Source organism: Haliotis asinina, chromosome 3, assembly GCF_037392515.1.
Source record: "Haliotis asinina isolate JCU_RB_2024 chromosome 3, JCU_Hal_asi_v2, whole genome shotgun sequence".
NCBI classification, from domain to species: Eukaryota; Metazoa; Mollusca; class Gastropoda; order Lepetellida; family Haliotidae; genus Haliotis; species Haliotis asinina.
The window spans coordinates 37,830,790-37,852,053 of record NC_090282.1 but is presented as its reverse complement, the minus strand read 5'-3'; the positions used below and the strand labels follow the sequence as shown (position 1 = coordinate 37,852,053).

Genomic DNA, 21,264 nt, shown 5'->3' with positions numbered 1-21,264 from the left:
GTGTGAAGCCCAGGTGTCTCCGACGCGAGATTGTTTGAATTTTGCTACAGCAATACTCACTCACAAATCGAACTGAGTACAAATATCTGTTGTCACAATATCAGAGTTAAAGTATTAAATAAACTATACAAGTTTGAATAATTTGCATATTTTTTTCACCAGAGGCGGTGGATGAGCTCCCCTCATATTTAGCTGGCACACCTTAATGTTATAAATTTCTGGTTTAAAACGGCACGAGACGTAACTTATGACAAGAGTTGTTTAATACGGTTCTTGGCTGTGAAATGGCTGGCATTGTACAAGCTTTGTTTTCTCCTAAGAATTGAAAAGACCTTTCTCACTTTTTTCAACGTCTACAGATGAGCTGTTGGAAAGGAACTCCACTGTTCAAATATTTATCATTTAGTAAACAAAACAACTCATTCGTCCTGTCAGTATTTAGTCTCGTTGTGTCGTCGCTCTATTCAATCATGTTAACCATAGACTCTCATGGGAATATATCAGCCTCACAACTCACACGATCTATCCAATGTATAAAGCCTTAGATATGCGAGAGCTATGCAATATTTGTTTACTGTTTCTTGAGTACGGTATTATATTTACATATGACTCAGGCAACCTTTCACATTAAACGTCAACCCCGTGTCTGACAATGTATGTGGTCACGTCACTGGAATGTGTACGTGAGTTCGTGTGCCACTGAATTATATTTTACGTGTGTATGTTGAACAAAGTTAAGACTTTTGTGTGGAATAATGCGTATTTTTTAAACATTTGTCGAGGAGCTTTTATTTTCAGTGTTTTTGGATATGTCATTTCTTTCCAGTATCCATGAATATACCAAGTACTAGAAGCATATTTCGCCACGAGTGAGTTTAGTTTTACGCCGCTTTTAACTATATTCCAGCACTATAACGGCTGGAAGCACAAATAATTGACCACACACATTGTACCCATGTGGGGAATCGAACCCGGGTCTTCGGCGTGACGTGTGCACGCTTTAACAATTAGGGTAGCCCACTCCTATTTCGCCACTAAGTTCTAAACAAACACAATATTTCAGAACAATGTAATGGATGTATGAACGTAAGTTCTGTAAAATGAAGGAGCATTGGGTTGGATAGGTTAGTGGTAAAAGCGTTCGCTCGTCAAGCTGAAGACACGGGTTCGATTCCCCACATGCATCCAATGTTTGAAGCCAATATTCGGTGTTTCCTCGTTGCTAAAATCGGTGTACTACCTTACTCGCTCACTCACTGTAATAGGGGTACATCAATGTACTGCTTCGATAAAAGCCAAGTGCCCATACCAGTGTTACTGATATATAGTGGATGTTTATTAATATCATGGATTATGTATAGTTCATCACACCACCTATTTCATCACACCCGTGAAGATCTGGGGTAGAATTGGCTTTCAGCAACCCATACTTAGTAATAGAGGCGACTGACCAGTTCGGGTAGTCAGGCTCGCTGACTGACTGGCACATCATCAGTTAACACGCTGCGCGGACCGATGCTGATTCTGTTGATCACTGGACTTTCTGGTCCAGGTTCGATTATTTACTGACCGCCGCGATATAGCTGGACTATTGCTGAGTGTGGTGTAAAACTAAACTTACTAACTTAATTTCATCAGACACATATCAAAGCGTCTCTGGCACAGCTACAGGATACCTCTGTTACATGATTGAGGTTGACCACGCCTCAAGGTCACTTAGATCCTCAAACTAAAACCTCGTTCCAGTTCCCAAGGCCAAGACTACTCGCTATGAACAAATAGTCTCTTCCTACATCGCAGCTGCAGAGATTTGCCATCTCCTCAGTCATTCCGTAGAACACTAAAGACCTCTCTGTTTCAACACGCTTTATGGGCGTGAATTACGAGGTGTGTGTCATCTGGACATTGTATTCATGTATGCTGAGAGCATGCTGGTGAATGGAATGCAGTACTGTATAAATACACTTGTTATTATTTATAATTTACATTAACACACCAACACACCAACACGCCAACACACCAACACACCAACCCATAATCCTCAGATCCGCATGATTCGACCCATTTAAATCACGGCCAACATTCAAATGCCTCAGAAACTGAGATGTTTGAAACCGCATCATCATGGTAAAGGTATTTTAAAGATAAGTATACTGCATTGTGGAAACACTGAGTGGGTCGATTAGAAGTGATGAACGATGAATATTCTCTGCCTCTCGATATCGAAACAAGAGTCTTATTAACCTATTCAGACAATGACCTACTTTTCAGCCGATCCGAATTTTCTCGTGTGAAAGTGAAAATAGACATCACAAACAACCCTGGTTACACTGAATAAAATGTTATTTACAAATGTATTTTAAGTTAAAGCTTGAACAACACCGTGTTTCTACATTTTTAAGGCAGCATACCTTAAACCATATCTTGATTGATATAATATCAAATGCATAACAGTTTTCTAGCGTTTTGAGATTTCCACGATTTCCAGGTTTCCGTTTGTCAGAGCTCGCTGTGCGACACAGCACGCTTTACGACGGAGCGTAGTGTTGCAATATACAAGTGCTTAGACGTATCAGATCATGGTGATTAATAGGGATGTATCCAGTTAAATGAATTGGTCTAAAAGTCCAGGGTTGATTTTCGCACCAAGTTGCTCAAAAGGACGGAAAGTAAAGAGGAAACGAGACTGTTCAGTAAATATTGACAACGTTTTGACCTGCACACCTGATGGCACGTCTAGCATTCGGCTGTCTCAAAGGGACGCAACCTATCACAGCAAATTGAGATGTAGAATCCAAAGCCAATTGCGAACGTAATCGAATGACAAAAATATCCCCGTGCATGTTCTGTTGGTGAAGTGCGTTAAAATGTTTGGTTTTGTCACACGCATAATAGATAAAACGTGCAGTCTTCACTCTTCCAGCAAGCTCTCCCTATTCCCGTGACACAGCATTCAAGACCCCCATCCAGAGCGACAACCTCATCACCGACGATGAAGACAACGCATGAGATAGGATTCTTGTTAATTACCTTTCATCGGAATTAAACCCGCCAAATACCTCATAGTCGTATTAATTTCACGATCAAACGATTCCGTTCTGTCTTGCGCCCAAATGATTCAATTTGGCGTTCAAGTTGTCTTGGCAAAACACCATCAATTTTCTTTTTTTTCCTGCAATGGGAGTGAGCGCTCCTCAAAATTAGAAATAAATCGATGGTCTATTAAATTGCCATTGAGCTGTGTGCAAGCTGGGTCAAACTTCATCTATTCGTTTGATGAAGTAGATTTAGAGTTATCGGACCTGATTCAGGAACTCTCACCTGCAGGGGGCGTACTGATGATAATCCCGAAAGTGAAGCTTTTCAATCATGCACTTTGATAAAGGGCCGCAATGTAACGAAAATGAAAACTGAATTCGACACGTGTGCCTTCAAAACTTCAAAAAGCACTATTATTGGAAAATATGGCGTGGGCAATATCCATCAGTTTTCGGAAGTAGAACTTGCATCGTATATTAGATGTTGTCTGATAGTAAAATGGAACTTAATTTACATTTTTCTTGAATCTGAGTGAAAACAAGTAATCACTGGTAAATAGTGGATACTAAACGACCCTCCATGTAATACCATTTTTATTAAACGAGTTAATGATTTGGTATCAAACGAGCGAAAGCGAGTTTGATACTAAATCTTTAACGAGTTTAATGAAAATGATATTTCACTGAAGCGAGTTTAGTATTCTGTTTATTACGCGCCAACATAAATTGACAGAAATTGCCTACAGTGTGAGGAATCTCGGCTTTCCGCGAGTCAAGCAAGGTCTAGTAAAACTGCGACAGCAACATTAGCATTGTGACGTCACAACTTTGAACCATTTTGACGTCATACGTCAAGCGGTATTACACTAGTGCAATATTGCCGTAAAAATGTTACACTGCAGTATCTTCAACGGGCGAGTAATAATATGTTATATACTATATATATAATGTGACACTATATAAAACTTATTTCAGATGTTGCGCAATATACAATACATATGTGATGTGACCCCATATACAATATGCTTATATGACGCTGTATACAGCACTGCATGTCATGTTAGATAAGTTGAATGTGCCACTACATCAAATACTGTATACACTCTGATATTTCGGAGGTTTAACTATCTAACATCCTGGTCAGTGAGGGATCTAATATTTAACGTCACATCGGCAATATTTCAGCCATATCGTGGCGTAACATCCTGGTATGTTGGATATCTGATTCTGTTCATGTATTTGTATATGTCATTATGCAAAGACTGTTATGATGGAAGACTTTGATTTCACGAAAAAGAAGGTTTAAAAAGGTTAACAGTACATATTGACGCTTTTTGTGCCAAGTCTCCATGGAATCAAGTAAGGACTAGAGGATCCATTAATTGACATGACGGATCCACGTATGGGTCAACTCTGTAGGTTGACCATAGTCCGTTTCCTAAAAACGGTAAAAAAATGAGTTTTACCCGATCAGAAATAGAAACATCAGCTCCGTGAATGTATTGCTAGAGTTAGCGTTCAGCTGAATGCTAAGTTAAAGACAATCGTACATGTGACGTAATGTTCCTATGCACCTCTTGGCAAACAATGAAACAATTACATGAACAAGACAATAAGTACTGAGAAAACGTTAACAGTATGATTCGAGGGTAAAAAGGTATTGAAAATAATCTTCCACCTGGATAACATGTTGTTGTTTTGTCTCGCCAGCCCCGGAGTTTACGAAGAGGTTAAGGGGTGAAGAGACGGTAAACGAGGGGGCGACTGTGCAGTTGGAAACAAAGTTGACCGGGTTCCCGCGGCCGGTGCTCAGGTGGTACAAGGATGATGAGGAGGTTCTCAACCACCCCCGCATCCACATCGAATCCAACGGTGACGGTGTGTATGTCTTTACCGTCGAGAACGTCAACAAAGGCGACGAGGCAGCGTACAAATGTCGGGCGGAGAATGAAGAAGGCTCAACGACCTCCTGTTTTTACCTTCATGTTAAAGGTAAGCTTCTCTCATCACACCTCGTTATTCTAATTACATAATTCTTTTCGCAGTGTATTATATCGGAAGCCTAGTCAGCATATTTTACCCCACCAGAACACTTAGTTCCGATTCGTTTGTTAATTCCTGTCATCATCTGTTAGCGTTGTGGACATAGGTTTTGGACAAATCCTTCGATTCTCAATACGCGGAAAATGTTTTTTCTCTGTTTCTTTTCGATACCTGTAGGAGATCGGAAATGTTGCAGAGTAACGTCCCTTAGCCTATTTAGGATCCGTCAGTTAGAATCCAGGATTCGCTCAGAGCATTATTGATAATGATAATAGAGTGGCTTCTTTATCACGTCTTCTTCAAATCGTCCTTAAATACAAACTCAAACCTCGTTCATTGAGCTTCATCAGAACTGTTGTGCACTATGCAAGTTCCACCAGTTTCAGTGCCTTCTTCACAGCGGGAAGATGAAGTCGGAAACTGACTGTTTCGCATTAGTCATTACCCGCACAGAATGGATGAGTAATGGCCACTTGGATGTTGACATCGACAATAATCTAAAAAGTGATGAGTTTTTTAATCATCCCCTAAACGTCCTTTCAGTCTTTGTGTCGACATCTATCCGCTGTTTAGCTACACGCAACGGGGGGTTCCATCTAGTCCTAACACAAGCAGATGCTGCCGTTTACATCCGTCACTGCTGTCATATCCCAGTCATTACCCTCTGTGATGGCACCCTGACCGGCCATGATGAAATACCACGAGGAGGCCAGATTCAGTTTGACCTCGAGTACACTCAGAAGGTGATCCATCTTCAACTGAGATCGACCCGAGACCCATTTCGCCACTCGCGTGTTCATTGGGTTTTTATATTCTTTGGTTTCTTATTGTTGGATTATTGGACAGTGTTTTCCCTTTTACCGAGAAACGACCTTGTCTATTTTTTATGATTGAGACTAGAGCCCACTCCTCCATTGTATAGTTTTTGTATATATATGTATTCCCAATGAGGCAGTTTTATTTCCTACTCCTATTGTACGCCAAATAAGCGACGATGACTAAAAAATAATTACTACAAAAAAACTGACTATAAAACTGTCATCACCAGTGTTTTTGGTATGAAAAAACTTGTTACAAGCTCCTTATGACATCTAATTCCCCAACCAACTTCTTTTGTCGGAGATTTTTTCACAAGATTTGGGAGAGCTTCAATACAATTTCAAGGCATCTCTCAAACTCTCATGACTGAGGTAGGCAGGTGTGGTTGGAGAATTGAGAATGTGATCGAAGATGAGTTCCATCCCACTCAACAAAAATGGATATTTATCGATTATCTCAGCAACTGATAATACAACTCATGAAACACTATCATTGTTTGCCTTTCCTGCTGTGTTGACTGTATCAATAAATGAATAGAGTATGAACTCTGAAATATAGTTGCAGTTGCTCCGAAAAGACATTTGCACGGTAGGCCTGTGCTCTGTTAATATGAAAGAAATTACAATTAAGTCTTTTATCATTACGGACTTTAACAAATTGTCTCGATGTTAAATTTACGAAATATTGACGTGTCACAATACCCCCTAGCCATACTTTGTACAGTACTATTCTTGATAGCGATAGACCTTGACAATTTGTTTGATTGGGCGGTAGGGTTGAAACGTGGGTACAATGTCTGAAACGTATTTTTGGTGTCCCAATAAATTCGTAATTGGATTCATTAGCTCCTCAGAATGACCGCTGTTTCGTGTTAACCCAATTACTCCAAACTGTTTAGGTGTGTATATATCGAATCATAATATTATATAAAACGCCATAGACAGTTTGATTATCTGCCGAAGCAGAATCCACTGGGTGTAAAAGGCAAAAGATGAACAGATCACAGAAATGTTACAAATGCTTGTTAAAAAGGCTAAGTTAAAAGACTGTGCCACGGTCCCAAGTGACACAAGAGGTTACTGCAGCATGAGTCGAAAATGGTCAAGGCGTGTTTGGTCGGTAAATGACGTGTCCTCAATTCTTGCGACGAGCCATTGTCACGCGAGAGCAACCTTTATCATCATTTTCTATTTTATTTTTCTTTCCCAAGAGCGCATTTAGTTCTGCCATAAACACAAGAAAGGTATCTTCAAGAAAATTTATTCTGTCTGTGTATATAATTATATTTCAGCATTGTAATTCACTTTGAAGTAAAAATACTTGTTATATTCTTTAATCAAACAAAATGGGTTATATCAAAAGAAATGCGCCTTCCATATCAGAGTTGTTCGTCATTGTCATTGGAACACTCAGTATCTGACTTGTTATAAAGTGTCCCTGTGGTTGGACGAAACACTCATGCCCGAAAAAAACTGTTTGGAGTATTTGATAATTTCTTTGATATTTGTTATGGTTTCTCCTCTTGTCACTGAAGAATTCTCGAGATGTTAGATGTAATTGGATGTGGTTCTGTCCCAGGCCTTGTAAAACGAATGTAAAGATTTACCAATCAATCAGGCAGCGCCGATGTTCCTCATCTATCTATCTAGAACCAATGACGTCGGGGGAATTAAGTCCGTCAGAGTCAGCTGGAATCTTAAGTAAGATGTTGATTAAAATGTTGCTGCTTCATCAACAAAGATCGCACATCGTGCTGTCTTAAGACAGCGGCCTGTAAAATCTAAAACACAAAGGTAAGGTTATCGGTTTGATGAAAACCTGGTATCGCGTTATGGATGTTACGCTTTCTCAGTCTGTATAGTTGACTACTCATACCACATAGTAATGGTGATCGATCAGTGGTCAAGGTCCTTTATCGGGCACCATTTATGTAATAACATCGATCAAAGGTCAAGGTCATCTATCGGACACCATTTATATAATAATATTAGCATATCCCGGGCCACTGTATACCCTAAAGGAATGGGGCATATGAACATGGATCATATCAGGTCAAGGTCACGGTGAAGGTCATGGGGCCGTTCCATTCGTTACGACTAGGGTGTGAGAGCGGCTGAGAGCGGGAAGAAAGCTGAATATGTTCCCAGTACATCTGCATATGTGGTTCAATTGGAACTCAATCTCACATTGTATACTGAGCAGCAAAAGAAACGCAACTCTGGGTTTGTCGTCACTTTACCATGAACGTTCATTAAAAACATGAATGCTAACTTTTGTCAGGTTTCATTTTGTTGAAACTTACGTTTCTTTTGTTGTTTAGTATATGTTTAATTTGTAGATCGCAACGTCATTTTTGTGGAACACAGTATTTTTCAGCCAGGTCAGTTTGTGTTTCAATTTCAAGCAATTTCTCGGGCAAGTTAACGAATCCCATTCCCAGCACATCCCTCCCTTCCCCGAGAATATCAATTATCAGTCCCGTATCAATTACAACTGAGCGACTACTTTTACAGTCAAGAAGTTTGATGATAGGTTTCACTGTCTCAGAAAAAGACCAATGTCAAGACCACTGCAAAGCATTTTTGTTATTAAACACTCATTATGTCTTGGCTCTGGTTTTGCGACAGTTTAGTAATTACAACGAACGATGTCATACTAGGATACCAGCTGTTCTTGTCGCATTCCTGGGCAAGACGTGACCTCAAAATTACGTTGTCGCTATAACGATTTTTAGAACGTAATTATGCTAGAGACATATTCCCGGAAGACAAACAGAACATAGGTGTGACCCCGACACCTTATTAGCCTAGTTGGAGGCATCCATCTGCCTGTATTGAACATCTTCAGCGTTGCAATTATGTTTTCACAGACAAGAAATAAGGACTGGTAATAGGATCGGAGACTGATTTTGGTCCCTTATTGGGCTAGCTGGAGGCTTTATGCTTTTCTGTTTGAGCATGTTCTGTAGTCGGAAAACTGAAATAAACATCAGCTGACTGAAACTTACCATACTACTCAAAGAATGTTCACAAACACCCTATTCTTTCTTATCAGTACAGTTACTCCGCCGTGCCGTGACTAGAGAAGTCTGTGGGAAGAATCGGGGGATGTCTAACTTGTTTTGAGTAGCATACACGTAATGAGATGATTTTTGAACTTTGTTAGACTTCTACTGGTCTCTAAGTTAATAATTAATCATCAATGATAAATTCAAAAACCAATATATATAACAGACTGGGATCCTTGTACCATTCGCTCATCTGAACTTGCCTCTTGAAATGACAGAATGACTATACAAGCATTCAGTACTCAGTACAGCTTTGGAACCAAACAAAGACTTGGGAAATGGTTTTGTACATTTATAGTCCGATACACAGTGAGCATTTTAAGATATGAAGACACTCAAAACAATTCATTTGGGCATGATGAGTAATACCTTACCTTTGCTGGCAACTGTTATGCCTTTGGCCCATCAGTACCCGTTGTAAAGAAATGATGTCTTTTATTTGCATGTTTGAATCTATTTCCAAGCCAAATTTAACCCCTCCAACACAGGTTTCATTGACACTGCACTATTACAAAGCTTTAGCAAGATCGCCATGACATCCGTTCTTATCTTCTTCAAGGCTGTTCCTATCGCCGAAGCTAATTATAATGGATCCTGCTTTGGTCGTAATTTCGTCAACATGTGTCTCGAACCTCTTAGAATGACTTATTAGCAGACGTCTGACCGCTCAGGGCAGGGGGGCTGGTCGTCTAGCCCACATTTCTCTAACCCCCATACCGTCTGTCACCTTCCTCATGATGGCGTTTACACTGAGAACATCTGATTACTCTTCAGGTTATATGTCATGCTAATTGAGCTCCGATTCCCCACAGCGAAAAAGCAATTTCTATAAAGGCCTTGGACATGTTATCACTATGTATTGACTGTAAAGAAATCACATGACAAAGCGAGAGCTATTCATCAAACCGTTGTTTACTCAAATGGTTTTGGTACAATTTTCCTATAAACTGAAATTTTCCTGGACTGTAAATGAAACAGACGTATTTGGTGGGACAGGAATGAGACTAGTATGGGTCAGATACTGCGAATGGCAGTTTGTTATATTTGATTTTGTTTTATATTATTGGTTACATTATTGGTTGTTATTATGTGTTTCAGGATGTTTGCTTTTAATTTTGTTAGTTTTTGTTTTTTGGAGGGGGATGGATGTTTTTTTTTAGGTGTTTGTTTTGTTAATTTAGGGGAGTTGGATTTTTGCTGTTTGTTTTTGTTTTGTTTTGTTTCTTTCGTTTTGTTTATTTTAGTTGTTTTCTTTCTTATGTTTAGGGTTGGGGGTTTTTTTTCGTTTTTCTTTCTATTTAATTATTATGTAGAGAATCTCACCCAAGTGTCTCCTGATATCAATTAAAAGACGTCATAGCGTTGTCAGGGCACTGAACAACAAAATATACTGCAATATCTCGAATGGAACACAGTTTTCGGGTGATGCAGTAAGATCCTCTTGTATAAATGAACAGGGTCGCCAAGTGTCGGGTCAAATGCAAAAGTCGCCCAAGTGAGATGTATGGTGCCAGTATTTTTGGTTCCACCAGAATAGCAAGAGTGTTCGGTATTCACTCTCACATCAGTCACACATTGTGATGACGTCATTAAATTCATGATGTCACTATGTTCAAAACGACATTAGTCCCAATTCACACAATCACAATAAACATTAAATTCCATCGAAATTGTATAATAACAGAACCAGAATGTATGCTACCAGCTCGTATTCCAGAAAGCTTGTCAGTAAACCTTCGATGCGAATGTTATGTGTAAATAGACCATCAGTCAATAGCCGTTCGAGATTGAAAAAACGTATTTCCGTGCAAGCATGGTGTGCTTCCATCATACAGATGATAATGTAATTCGGATCAGGATACTGATAACGCTAATCCCATCTCCGGTACGTCGTGTTCATCGTCGTCAGCATGTTGTAGACTGCAGTCACGGCTAGGCAGTTCCTGGTATAGGTTTAACGAGATTCTCCGAGACAACATATTCGCTAATCCCGTATTGGTAAGTAGTGCATTTTGTCAATGATACTGATATGTAGTACATTGTTCTTTGCAGGAATACTGACTTGCATGAATTTTAACATGTATTCAGTGACATTTTTTTCTGTGGAATTACCTTGTGACGGTGTAGCGTCAGCATGTGTCATCAGTTATTTGATTTTTTTATCAATTTATTGTTGGCATCATTTCATTCGTTGACTTTTCTTTGTGTCGCATTGTTGACATACATTACCAGAATACATTAATAGTGTTGCAACATTTGGTCTCAATCAGAACTTTCATCGTGATCCCATCAAACTGGTGCAGCCAGGAATGGGTAGATTCTTGTTACTGAGTTTCCCCATGCCATGTGGTGTCCATTTCCGGGTAGTCTAATGCTTAGTTATATTATACTGCATTGACATATGTATAGTTTTGATTGTAGCAACTCAACCCATTTAAAATGAAAAGGAACCCAGGGAGATTCAGAACCTAAACCTGGGGAAATCTAAATTTGATTCATCTGGGATCTTCGCACCGAAAGGAGGGCTAGTCTGCCATGACTGTGAGGCAGACTAATTCCAAGGGATTTCCCCTTGATGTTGCTGTAATGGTACTCAAAGCGGCGTAAAACCGCACTCACTCACTCACTCACTCACTCACCCATTCACTCTCTCTCCACTCACCAAATCCTTTCTTTCAAACCCCTACCTGATAAGTATTATATGTACATTTGTATTCTTTGTCATATTTTATATCATTACAGAAGTATATGTTTTGCCCCGTAGCCGGCTGTAATACATATATCCCCACCCTCAAAACTGTAGACTCACTTGTGTAAATGTAGCCACTAATTCAGTCTCAACTAGATATTGCAAATTATTACTCGCCCGTTGAAGATACTGCTGTGTAATATTTTTACTTCAATATTACGCTAGTGTAATACCGCTTGACGTATGACGTCAAAATGGTTCAAAGTTGTGACGTCACATTGCTGATATCGCTGTCGCAATTTTACCAGACCTTGCTTGACTCGCGAAAAGCCGAGAGTCCTCACACTGTAGGCAATTTCGCCGCAGTTTCAACTTATGTTGGCGCGTAATAAACAGAACACTAAACTCTCCTCCAGGAAATACCATCTTCATTAAACTCGTTAAAGATTTAGTATCAAACGAGCGAAAGCGAGTTTGATACCAAATCATTAACCCGTTTGATAAAAATGGTATTACACGGAAGGTCGTTTAGCATCCACTATTTACCAGTGAAAACCAGATTACTTGTTTTCACTCAGATTTTAAAAAAAATGTAAATCACGTTCCATTTTACTATCAGACAACATCTAATATACGATGCAAGTTCTATTTCCGAAAAGTGATGGATATTGCACACGCCATATTTTCCAACAATAGTGTTTTTTGAAGTTTTGAAGGCACACGTGTCGAATTCAGTTTTCATTTTCGTTACATCCAGCCCATTACACCCTTAAAAGACTTTATCAAAGTGCATGATTGAAAAGCTTCACTTTCGGGATTATCATCAGTACGCCCCCTACAGCAAGAGTTCCTGAGTCAGGTCCGATAACTCTAAATCTACCTCATCAAACGAATAGATGAAGTTTGTCCCAGCTTTGCACACAGTTCAAAGGCAATTTAATAGACCATCGATTTATCTCTAATTTTGAGGAGCGCCCACTCCCATTACAGCCTTTGCTTGTCTCATTATCTAGTTTAATAAAACTGGTATTACACGGATGGTCGTTTAGTATCCTCTGTATATTCGATACTGTTTAAAAGTATTGTTTACACATGAAATTGTGAAATAACAAAAATTAACACTTCACTTGTTCACATGCAGGATATTTGTACATGTTTTTAGCAGTTTAATGCATAATTCCCATGCAGTTTATCTGCATAAGGTTTGCCTTGGTTCTCCCAAGTTAGTGGAGAAAGTCATCTTCGATGTACCCATATGTATATATGTTACATACAGTTACTTCTTTAGGTGAGACTAACCTTTAGGAATATTTTCACTTAGGTATAGAACAGACGCTCTGGAGCAGACACTAACTTATACTATAACCTGTGTATACCAAATACCGACAACATCACTTAGGGATGATGCGAGTGTTCATTAGTCTGTTTGCCATACTACAGTTCTAGGACATTATATTGAGCAGTCTTCATTCTCTTGTTTAAGGAGTGGTGGGGTAGCCTAGTGGTTGAAGCATTTTCATCACGATGAAGACCCGGGTTCGATTCCCGGCATGGGTACAACGTGTGAAGCCCATATTTCTTGAATATTCCTAAAAGCGGCAAAAAATCAAACTCACTCACTCGTGTCTCAGACTTATCTTATCTCCGATCAGACTTATCGAACTGTTCAGTCGGTAAATTCTCGTGAAGATTCGGGTTAGAATTAATTCTGAGCACCCCAAGCATGTCGTAAGACACGGATCTGATGGTCAGGCTCGCTGACGTGGTAGACATATGTCATCGTAGATCCCGTTTGCGTAGATCTATGTTCATGTTGTTGATCGCTAGATTGTTTGGACTAGACTCGTTTGCTTACAGACCGCCGCCACTATTACTTGGTGTGGCGCCAAACAACAACCAACCATCCCTTGTATATAACGAACTAATGTGAAATCTTAGAAGCCTAGTTCCACTATTCCGTCAGGTCAAGGACACGACAAAGGGAGATAATGCTACCTTGACCATTAATAAACACACTTACAAATGTCAATGCTGTATTATTGCTTTCTCTTTGTAATTAATTCTCGTCCACACGTCCATCAACTATTCATATATTAATTACATCGGCGCCCAGATGACCAGCATTGCCCGATGGATGTCTGTTTCAGTAGTAATCCTAGCAGTTCTCATAGGCCCATCTTCTCCCTAGTGGTTAGACTCGGATAATTTACTTTGAAGGAAAGCATCTGAAAACTTTGATTTTCTTCTCCTTATCGATTTCAAGCTCAGAGAGTATTCCTAAAGGTTAATAAACTTATAGACCACAAATCGTTCGTTTGATATGGGTTTTTTTAACCCTTTGTTGAATATTCGTAAGGCAGTAAACGTCGAAAGTCTTTGTCTCCGTTTACGGAGACTCGGGTGTTCAATCTTTGCTATTTCGACGCCAGTTTGGACATGTCGTTAAGACATATGGTTGATTATCAAGGATTGCATTTGATTGTGGAAGTTGCCTGTTTTTTAGTGGAACTGTGCGTGACTTTCATCAAGTGAAGAACAAATAATGGCCAGGATGTGTTTGGCGTGGACCGCTAAATCCTTGAACACGAAACACTGGTGACGTTACTGACACTTGACCTTTTGCTCCACGAATTTGAAATGTCGCTAATGGATTGGATGACCACGTGATGTGTTGTAATATTTCGGTCAAGGACGGTGTCAATAAATTGGACATTGGACGTGATCAGTTGGATGATTGATAGATCAGTGGATTAATTAAAGGATTTATGGAACGTAAAATGAAAGAGATAGGAGGTAATGATTGGACGAGTGGGTAAATTTTTTTTATTTATTTATTTATTTATTTATTTATTTATTTATTTATCTTTTTTTATTTTTTTTTTTTATTTTTTTTTTTTTTATTTTTTTTTTTTTTTGGGGGGGGGTTAGATTAGAGGGAGCGGTAGTAAAATTTATAGATGGTTCAAATGGCATAGTTAATTAGATACTGAATAGTGACTGGTAACTGATACAAAACAGACTGAATTGGGTTTGGTTGTTGTTTAACGCCGCGTCAGCAACATGACCACCGGTTTAAGCCATTAGGATACGATGCCGTGTCAGCGTGTCTTGACAAGCCGAGCCCGTTACTATCTGCAAGCATGGGGTGCTGAAGATCAATTCTAACAAAGATCTTCACGGGTTTACAGGCTGGGAGGAGAGTTGTTTTGACGAAGGGTATATATATATAGATACTTGTAGTAATTATTCGACAAATATGTAGTTGATTCTGGCGTGGCGGATGGGAGGGTCAGATCGAATGGTGGGTGAATGTAAGAGTGTAGGTGCTGATACGGCGTGATGGATGGATAGAGTGAGTGAGTGAGTATGGTTTTGCGCCACACTTGGCGTAAACATCACAGAATATATATCTGGGGAACACCAGAAATGGGCTTCACAATTTGTACTCATTTGTGGAATCGAACACAATCTTCGGCGTGGAGAGCAAACGCTTTAAACACTGAGTACCCCAACCACCTTTGTAGATGAATGGTAGTGATTTCAAAGCTAGTAGATGGGAAAGTGCGAGTGGGAAAATTCATCTAAGAATGCATGATGGAACAGAAACAGTATCAAGATAAATTCATAGAGGGGAATTTACGCTAAAAAAGAGTGTGGTGAATCAACTCCGAAACGTCGTATTGAACAACTAAAGAAATCGATGTCAAAACAATCTTTGAGTGAAACATCAATAAAGGAAATTAGATAAATAGAATACCGACACGCGTGGAAAAGTTTTAGACAACCAACAGAATTTCCTTAAAATCAATTTGGATGAAAGAGCTGTCACGTCGAAGTTTCTGGATGGTTTGTTGTTTGAAGTTAACGACGGTGAACCAATAAGCAGCATAAAAATACATCTAACAGCCTACAAAAGGCTTCTTCGTGATTTGTTGCATATTTGAGGGCGAAATGACTTTTCTAAATTTGTACAGACAATAGGGAGAATGGCATTTCTGCATATAAGCAGATTGCATCCATTGATTGCAGAATGGTTATTTCAGTGTTACAGTCAAACCGGTCCCCGATGTCTCGTATTTTTAACCAGGGCTAGTGAACATGCAGATGTAGCCCTGACTCAGGATAATATACATCGGAGTGTTTGTTTGACTGTAATTAAATACTTCTCCTGCTAATACTCATCAAGTATGACATCGTCAAAGATCATTAACTTCCAGGCTATGTATCAAGGATCAGTGTCTCCAGTGGCGTAACGTTCGACCGGAAGCAGATGAAAGACGCTTTGAAATGATTCTGGAAAAGGACCTTAACCAGTTTCTAGCTCATTGCTACTAGACCATTTCAGTATTGGTGATTGATACACTTTGCTTGTGAGTGAATGTTTTTGTGAGCGCAAAACATATGATCTAGATGGGGATGTCATACAACATTGGCCAGTTTGTGAAATTGCTTGCTCGTCTCACCGAAGTCCTGGTTCGATTCCAACCATCCGTGGAATGTATAAAAAGCATCCACGTCTCCCTTCTCTATGGCTCGAATCAAGGTAAAAACGACATAATTGTAAAGGCTCACACAGTTGCCCACTTGATGTCTTTGACTACTCAAAGTAGGGGTAGGTGGGGGGCTTTGTCTCGATATGTCATTTTCAAGAGGAGACGTACACTACCAATTTCTTACTTCTCTTATCAATGCCATTGGCTGCTTGACGACTCATATTCAAGAGTTCTCATTTTGGTGATGTGACAATGATTTCCATTCATAAAGAGTCATATTCCCATTCATAAAGAGCCTTATACCAACAAACAAGAAAATATCCTTGCCCCCACATCGAGGAATAGCGGGGCTTGAAAGATAATAAGAGAGTCTTTCGGGTGTCGCCGTTGTTGTTTCATTTTCTGAGCGAATGAATACGGATACAGTGTGTGAAACCTATTACTGGTGTACCCAGTCATGATTCTGGAGGAATATTGCTAAAAACCGCGTAAAACCAGTCAGTAAAACCAAACTCAGTCAGTCAGTTTGGCAGCAATAACGTAGAGGTGGTCACAAGGGTTTACTTGATGGAATCGTACCCACGAGTGTCCATTGTTTATGTATATTGACCAGCAAAATCAACTCTGGCTTTTTGTCAAGTTTTTTTAAAAGGAGACATACACACGAACACTTTCTTTCATGAGATTTCATTTTTTCGAAAATTGCCTTTCTTTTGCTGTTTTGTATACTGTATGATCCAAATAAACTGTAAACTTCTACATATGCAGTTCAACTTAGCATCTTCAATGAACCACGTATTAGGGACTATTTTCATCTCACTGACGTGACTGAGGTTGAAACAAAAGTCTGTTTCCTCACCTCTTTTATCTGTCCTTAGGAAATTACTATTCTTATTTTGGTCTTTAAGAAATTACCATTCCTATTTTGATCTTCATTTATGTTTTTCAACCACTGTAAAATCTAAACTAGGAAAGCCGTTATCTCAAGACGTTACAAAATCACGCCATATATTGCGAGGCATCGTGACGGATTTCATCAAAAAGTGCAATTTCGGACTGAAAAATAAATCGGGACTGAATTCAGCCTGCGATAAACATCCAAAGCAAAGTCGGGTCGAATTTGAGAGTTGGCGTATGAGAAATAAGAACATTGTGTGGCCTAATAGCCTTTTTAGCTAGTCATTCGACCTCTACCATCCACAGAGACAGCAATAGCCATATTACAAAATGGCATTCTTCCGGAATGAGAAAAAAACGATCATAGCATGGTAATTCCATCAGAGTCACTGATTAATAGCGTGCAAGCAGTAAATTGTACTTGATTAAGAACAGAAGGACGCTAGATACGGAAATAATACCACCTCAGTGATTCGCTGCAGCCTTGATGTAAGTAGCTATCATTTTATTGGACATCACTTTGCGGTTTTCCAGTCAACAGCCACGTTTCGGTAAGCCAGGAAAGTTGTTATTCATGTTTAGGGCCAGTGAGATTAACCTTAGGTGTTATTCATGTTTTGGGACGAAGGGATGTTATTTATTGCAATCAAAGTAAATATCTACAGACGCTAAGATTATTTGATGATGTATATATAAAGTAAATTCTTTTCGAACCTTGCGTTTTGTAAGTTTGATATTTTTTGGCTACTATCGATGGAGCCTCTGTTTACAGTTTTTCTTTGCTTTTAAAATAGAGTCGTTGCGATATTGCGCAAACTAATTAATATTTACAGTATGCACTGGAATTCCTACTCTGATTGCAATAAGGTATGTGCTAAATGAAAGAGTGGCACATGCAGAGTTAAGTAGAAGGAACATTTTCAAACAACTTTAAAGGTACACTGTCACGTCACACACCTCGAAAAATCAATATTTCATTTCTTCTGATGAGATGAAACTATCAGTCCCAAGCGAAGCTAACATACAATGTGTTCCGAAACTTATTCGGTGTTCAGATTAAGACTGAAATTAAAAGGTTCGAATGAATTATTGCAACGTTGCATTAAATCGACCCTCTGCCGACCGAACTATATTTTAAGCGAACTCCATAGAGTTATGTCCCTTGGAACGTTCCTTACGAATATCTCATTACACAACTTGTGATGGACGCCAGTTCGACAAACACTGTCAACACCGCGAGCGACAGTTTTCGAACCGGATTCGATTCCCAACAAGGCCACAGTTTATGAAGCCAGTTTCTGGTGGCCCCTACTATGATGTAAAACCAAACTGCCATCGTAAAACCAAACTTATTCTCTCAATGAGGGAAAATGACCAAGTCGGCAGTTGGTGTTACTCAGTACCATAATCATATACTTGTCTAATCTCCAGGGAGTAATTCAGTCTGTTTTCATGGCACAAAGGGCCGTAATTATTGCTTGTGCCACCTTCATGTCTCCTAACAATCTTTGTAACTGTGTAATGAAAAGGAATCATCGGTGATTCTTGAAGCTAATGGTTCATCATTACGTGGTGACCAGTGCGACAGAGATGGTGATGAGAGTGTTCTGTGCCTATTTTCGGACGACGTTCAAGGCTGTAGAAAATATACTTCCAAACAGACCCAGGCATATGCTCAGAAGGTCGTAGCCGGCTGGCATCGATGTTTCATTTGTTTGCACTCAGCGCTGACCACGATCGAGTGACTTTAGTTTTCGCCGCTTTTAGGAATGTTCCAGCAATATCAAGACGGGGGACATCGGAAATTGGCTTTACACATTTTACCCATGTGGGGAATCGAACCCGCGTCTTCGGCTTGACGAGCGAACACTTTAACCTCAAGACTACCCCACCATCCCTTCTGACATCGAACTCCATTCTATATCCTGGACGGCCCAAGTAATCTGGGAGTACGAAATTGTCGATACATAAATGTTGCTATGTCTTGTAGAAGACCACGTGTCACACATATTTGTTTTTTACCTTTCCGAATGGGGTTAAAGAATGACTGATTTGATCAATATTCTCTGTTAAACTATGAAGAGCCATCTTTATCCAAATTAACCTGTGTAGTCTGAAACATTGAAATATGTACATTAGGGTTTCGTGTATCAAAATACAAGAAACAAGACCATTTACATGATATGTATAAGATATCCCGATTGTACGATTCCCTATATCCTGTATGCTTGAATCACGTACGTCGATACCGGTTTAAGCGAAAGGTTAAGCAGCACCAGTCATAACATACTGAGAGACAAGGCAAATGTTCATCTTCAAAACACGGGTCATAAAAAGGAATTACATCGGACATCACTATTCGAAAATGAGAGAATCGCTGTAATTCTTTTACCGCCACATATTTAGACATAATTTACTTTAATTGTTTTCTAGACATGGTGAGACCTATATGCTTGATGGGCATTTAAGAAAGATGCCTTTTGATGAATTCGAATATAGAGAATTTTCTGGGTTTCATCTTCTTTTTATGTCTGGCCCCATCATCAAGTAAAAACAAACAGAAAACTCTGAAACGTTGTATTCCAACAATATAATGGAGATAAAAAACTCAAAAAAGTCTCTATGTTTATGTTGAAGACGATGGGTGGAAATTCTAGGATTTAAAATGAAGATGAGCAACACCCTGAAACCATAGACGTTGTTAACCAATAACGACGTTATTACCATGCAACGTTACGGCACGTCAATCCATTCTAACGTTTTCTTGCACGAAGTATTACTTACGGCTATTCCTCTGCTGCAGGGATTGGCATGAATATGTTATCAACACATGCTCTATCAGTCACGAACGGATCTATTTCAATAAGCGATGAAGCAATAAGGAGTGGACATTACACAGGAATGGCAATATCATATATTCTAGGTTTAGCAGCCTTCTACATGTACTGACACATTGGCTTATTTTGAAATTGCCATCATATCTCATTTGCGTAGATCCATGATCATGCTGTTGATCACGGTATTGTCCGGTCCAGACTCGATTAGTTACAGGCCGCCGCGATATAGATGAAATACTGCTTACTACGGCGTAAAACTAAACTCACTCCCTCACTATTTTGAAATATGTCCCCACATGGTAATTGTTGACACATTTGTCATGCGTTGAAACACGAGAAGTATTTATCGATGGTGTATGCAACACCATTACCAGTGTATCCTGGATGCCATGTACATGTATTGTGTCGTTACATATACCAACGGACGGATAGTGAAACCGATATAAATGTCATACAAATGACAGCCACGTCAATAACTAGCTCCCGAGCGTTCTACAAACGATACAAGTAACGGCCTGCGCAGCGTCAATATTTGCTATTCAGGACCATTAACCCCGGGATCTGATGTATATGTTCACCCCACTCCGTCGCTTTCATCGCTTGTTTTATCATAAATTATGGTGTTGGAGTTTCATGTCTCAGTATCACTGCGTACCAAAAACAATCCAGCCTTGGATATAAAATCCTGTGGTTGATATTAGGAACATTGTCTCTGAGCGACGTCAGGTGATGACGTGTCATGTATAAGAGTCTAGATTTTCGAAACTCTTACCGCAGGGATAGTCTTAAGCTAATGTTAATGTATGGGCACAGAGCCTCCAAAACCTAGGCCCTGGGCACCAAACCTGACAGCCTGGTGGAGTTACGACGAACACCGTGAAGATCCGATCCTATCGAACTGTTCTTAAGCAACCGACGCTTGCCGAAAGAGACGATTGATGTTGCGAAAGGTCAGTGTCGCTAACTTGGTTGATGCAGTCGATCGTATCCGGTGATACATAAATCGTTGCTAACGGTGTCAGTCAATTGTCTGTTCAGTCTAGACTGTATTACTTACAGTCAGCTTTCAAGTCATTGGAATACTGAGTGCGGTGTTTCACAACAAACATGGCGTTAGACAAACATACGGGTTACTGGGACTCATTATAACATAGTCGATGACATCGGTTCAGTAGTTCACCTGTCAACGTAGAAACAGAGATGTAACAAATACGTAGAAACGTCAATAGTTCTACAAACAGGAAGTGCTAAACGCACTAAAAGACAATCGCTATACGTACTCGGGATTTCTGTATCCGCATAGTTACCACTGGTAATCCGGATGATGCTTCTTAAGCGGAAACATCCGAATCAATGGATTCTCCCATTCGGGAAGCCTCGG

The 21,264-nt window shown here is 39.6% G+C and overlaps 2 protein-coding genes across 3 annotated transcripts in view; both read left to right on the top strand.

Moving 5' to 3' along the window:
- The window catches only part of LOC137277953 (uncharacterized), a 182,576-nt gene that overhangs the window by 22,468 nt on the left and 138,844 nt on the right, over positions 1 to 21,264 (top strand). The gene's annotated exons all lie outside the window — the stretch shown is intronic.
- The window catches only part of LOC137277950 (uncharacterized protein DDB_G0284459-like), a 156,385-nt gene that overhangs the window by 34,984 nt on the left and 100,137 nt on the right, over positions 1 to 21,264 (top strand). For both annotated transcript variants that reach the window (XM_067809966.1, XM_067809965.1), the window contains exon 2: positions 4,749 to 5,030. In XM_067809966.1, the coding sequence (XP_067666067.1) occupies positions 4,749 to 5,030 (282 nt within the window). The remainder of the gene's footprint in view (positions 1 to 4,748; positions 5,031 to 21,264) is intronic.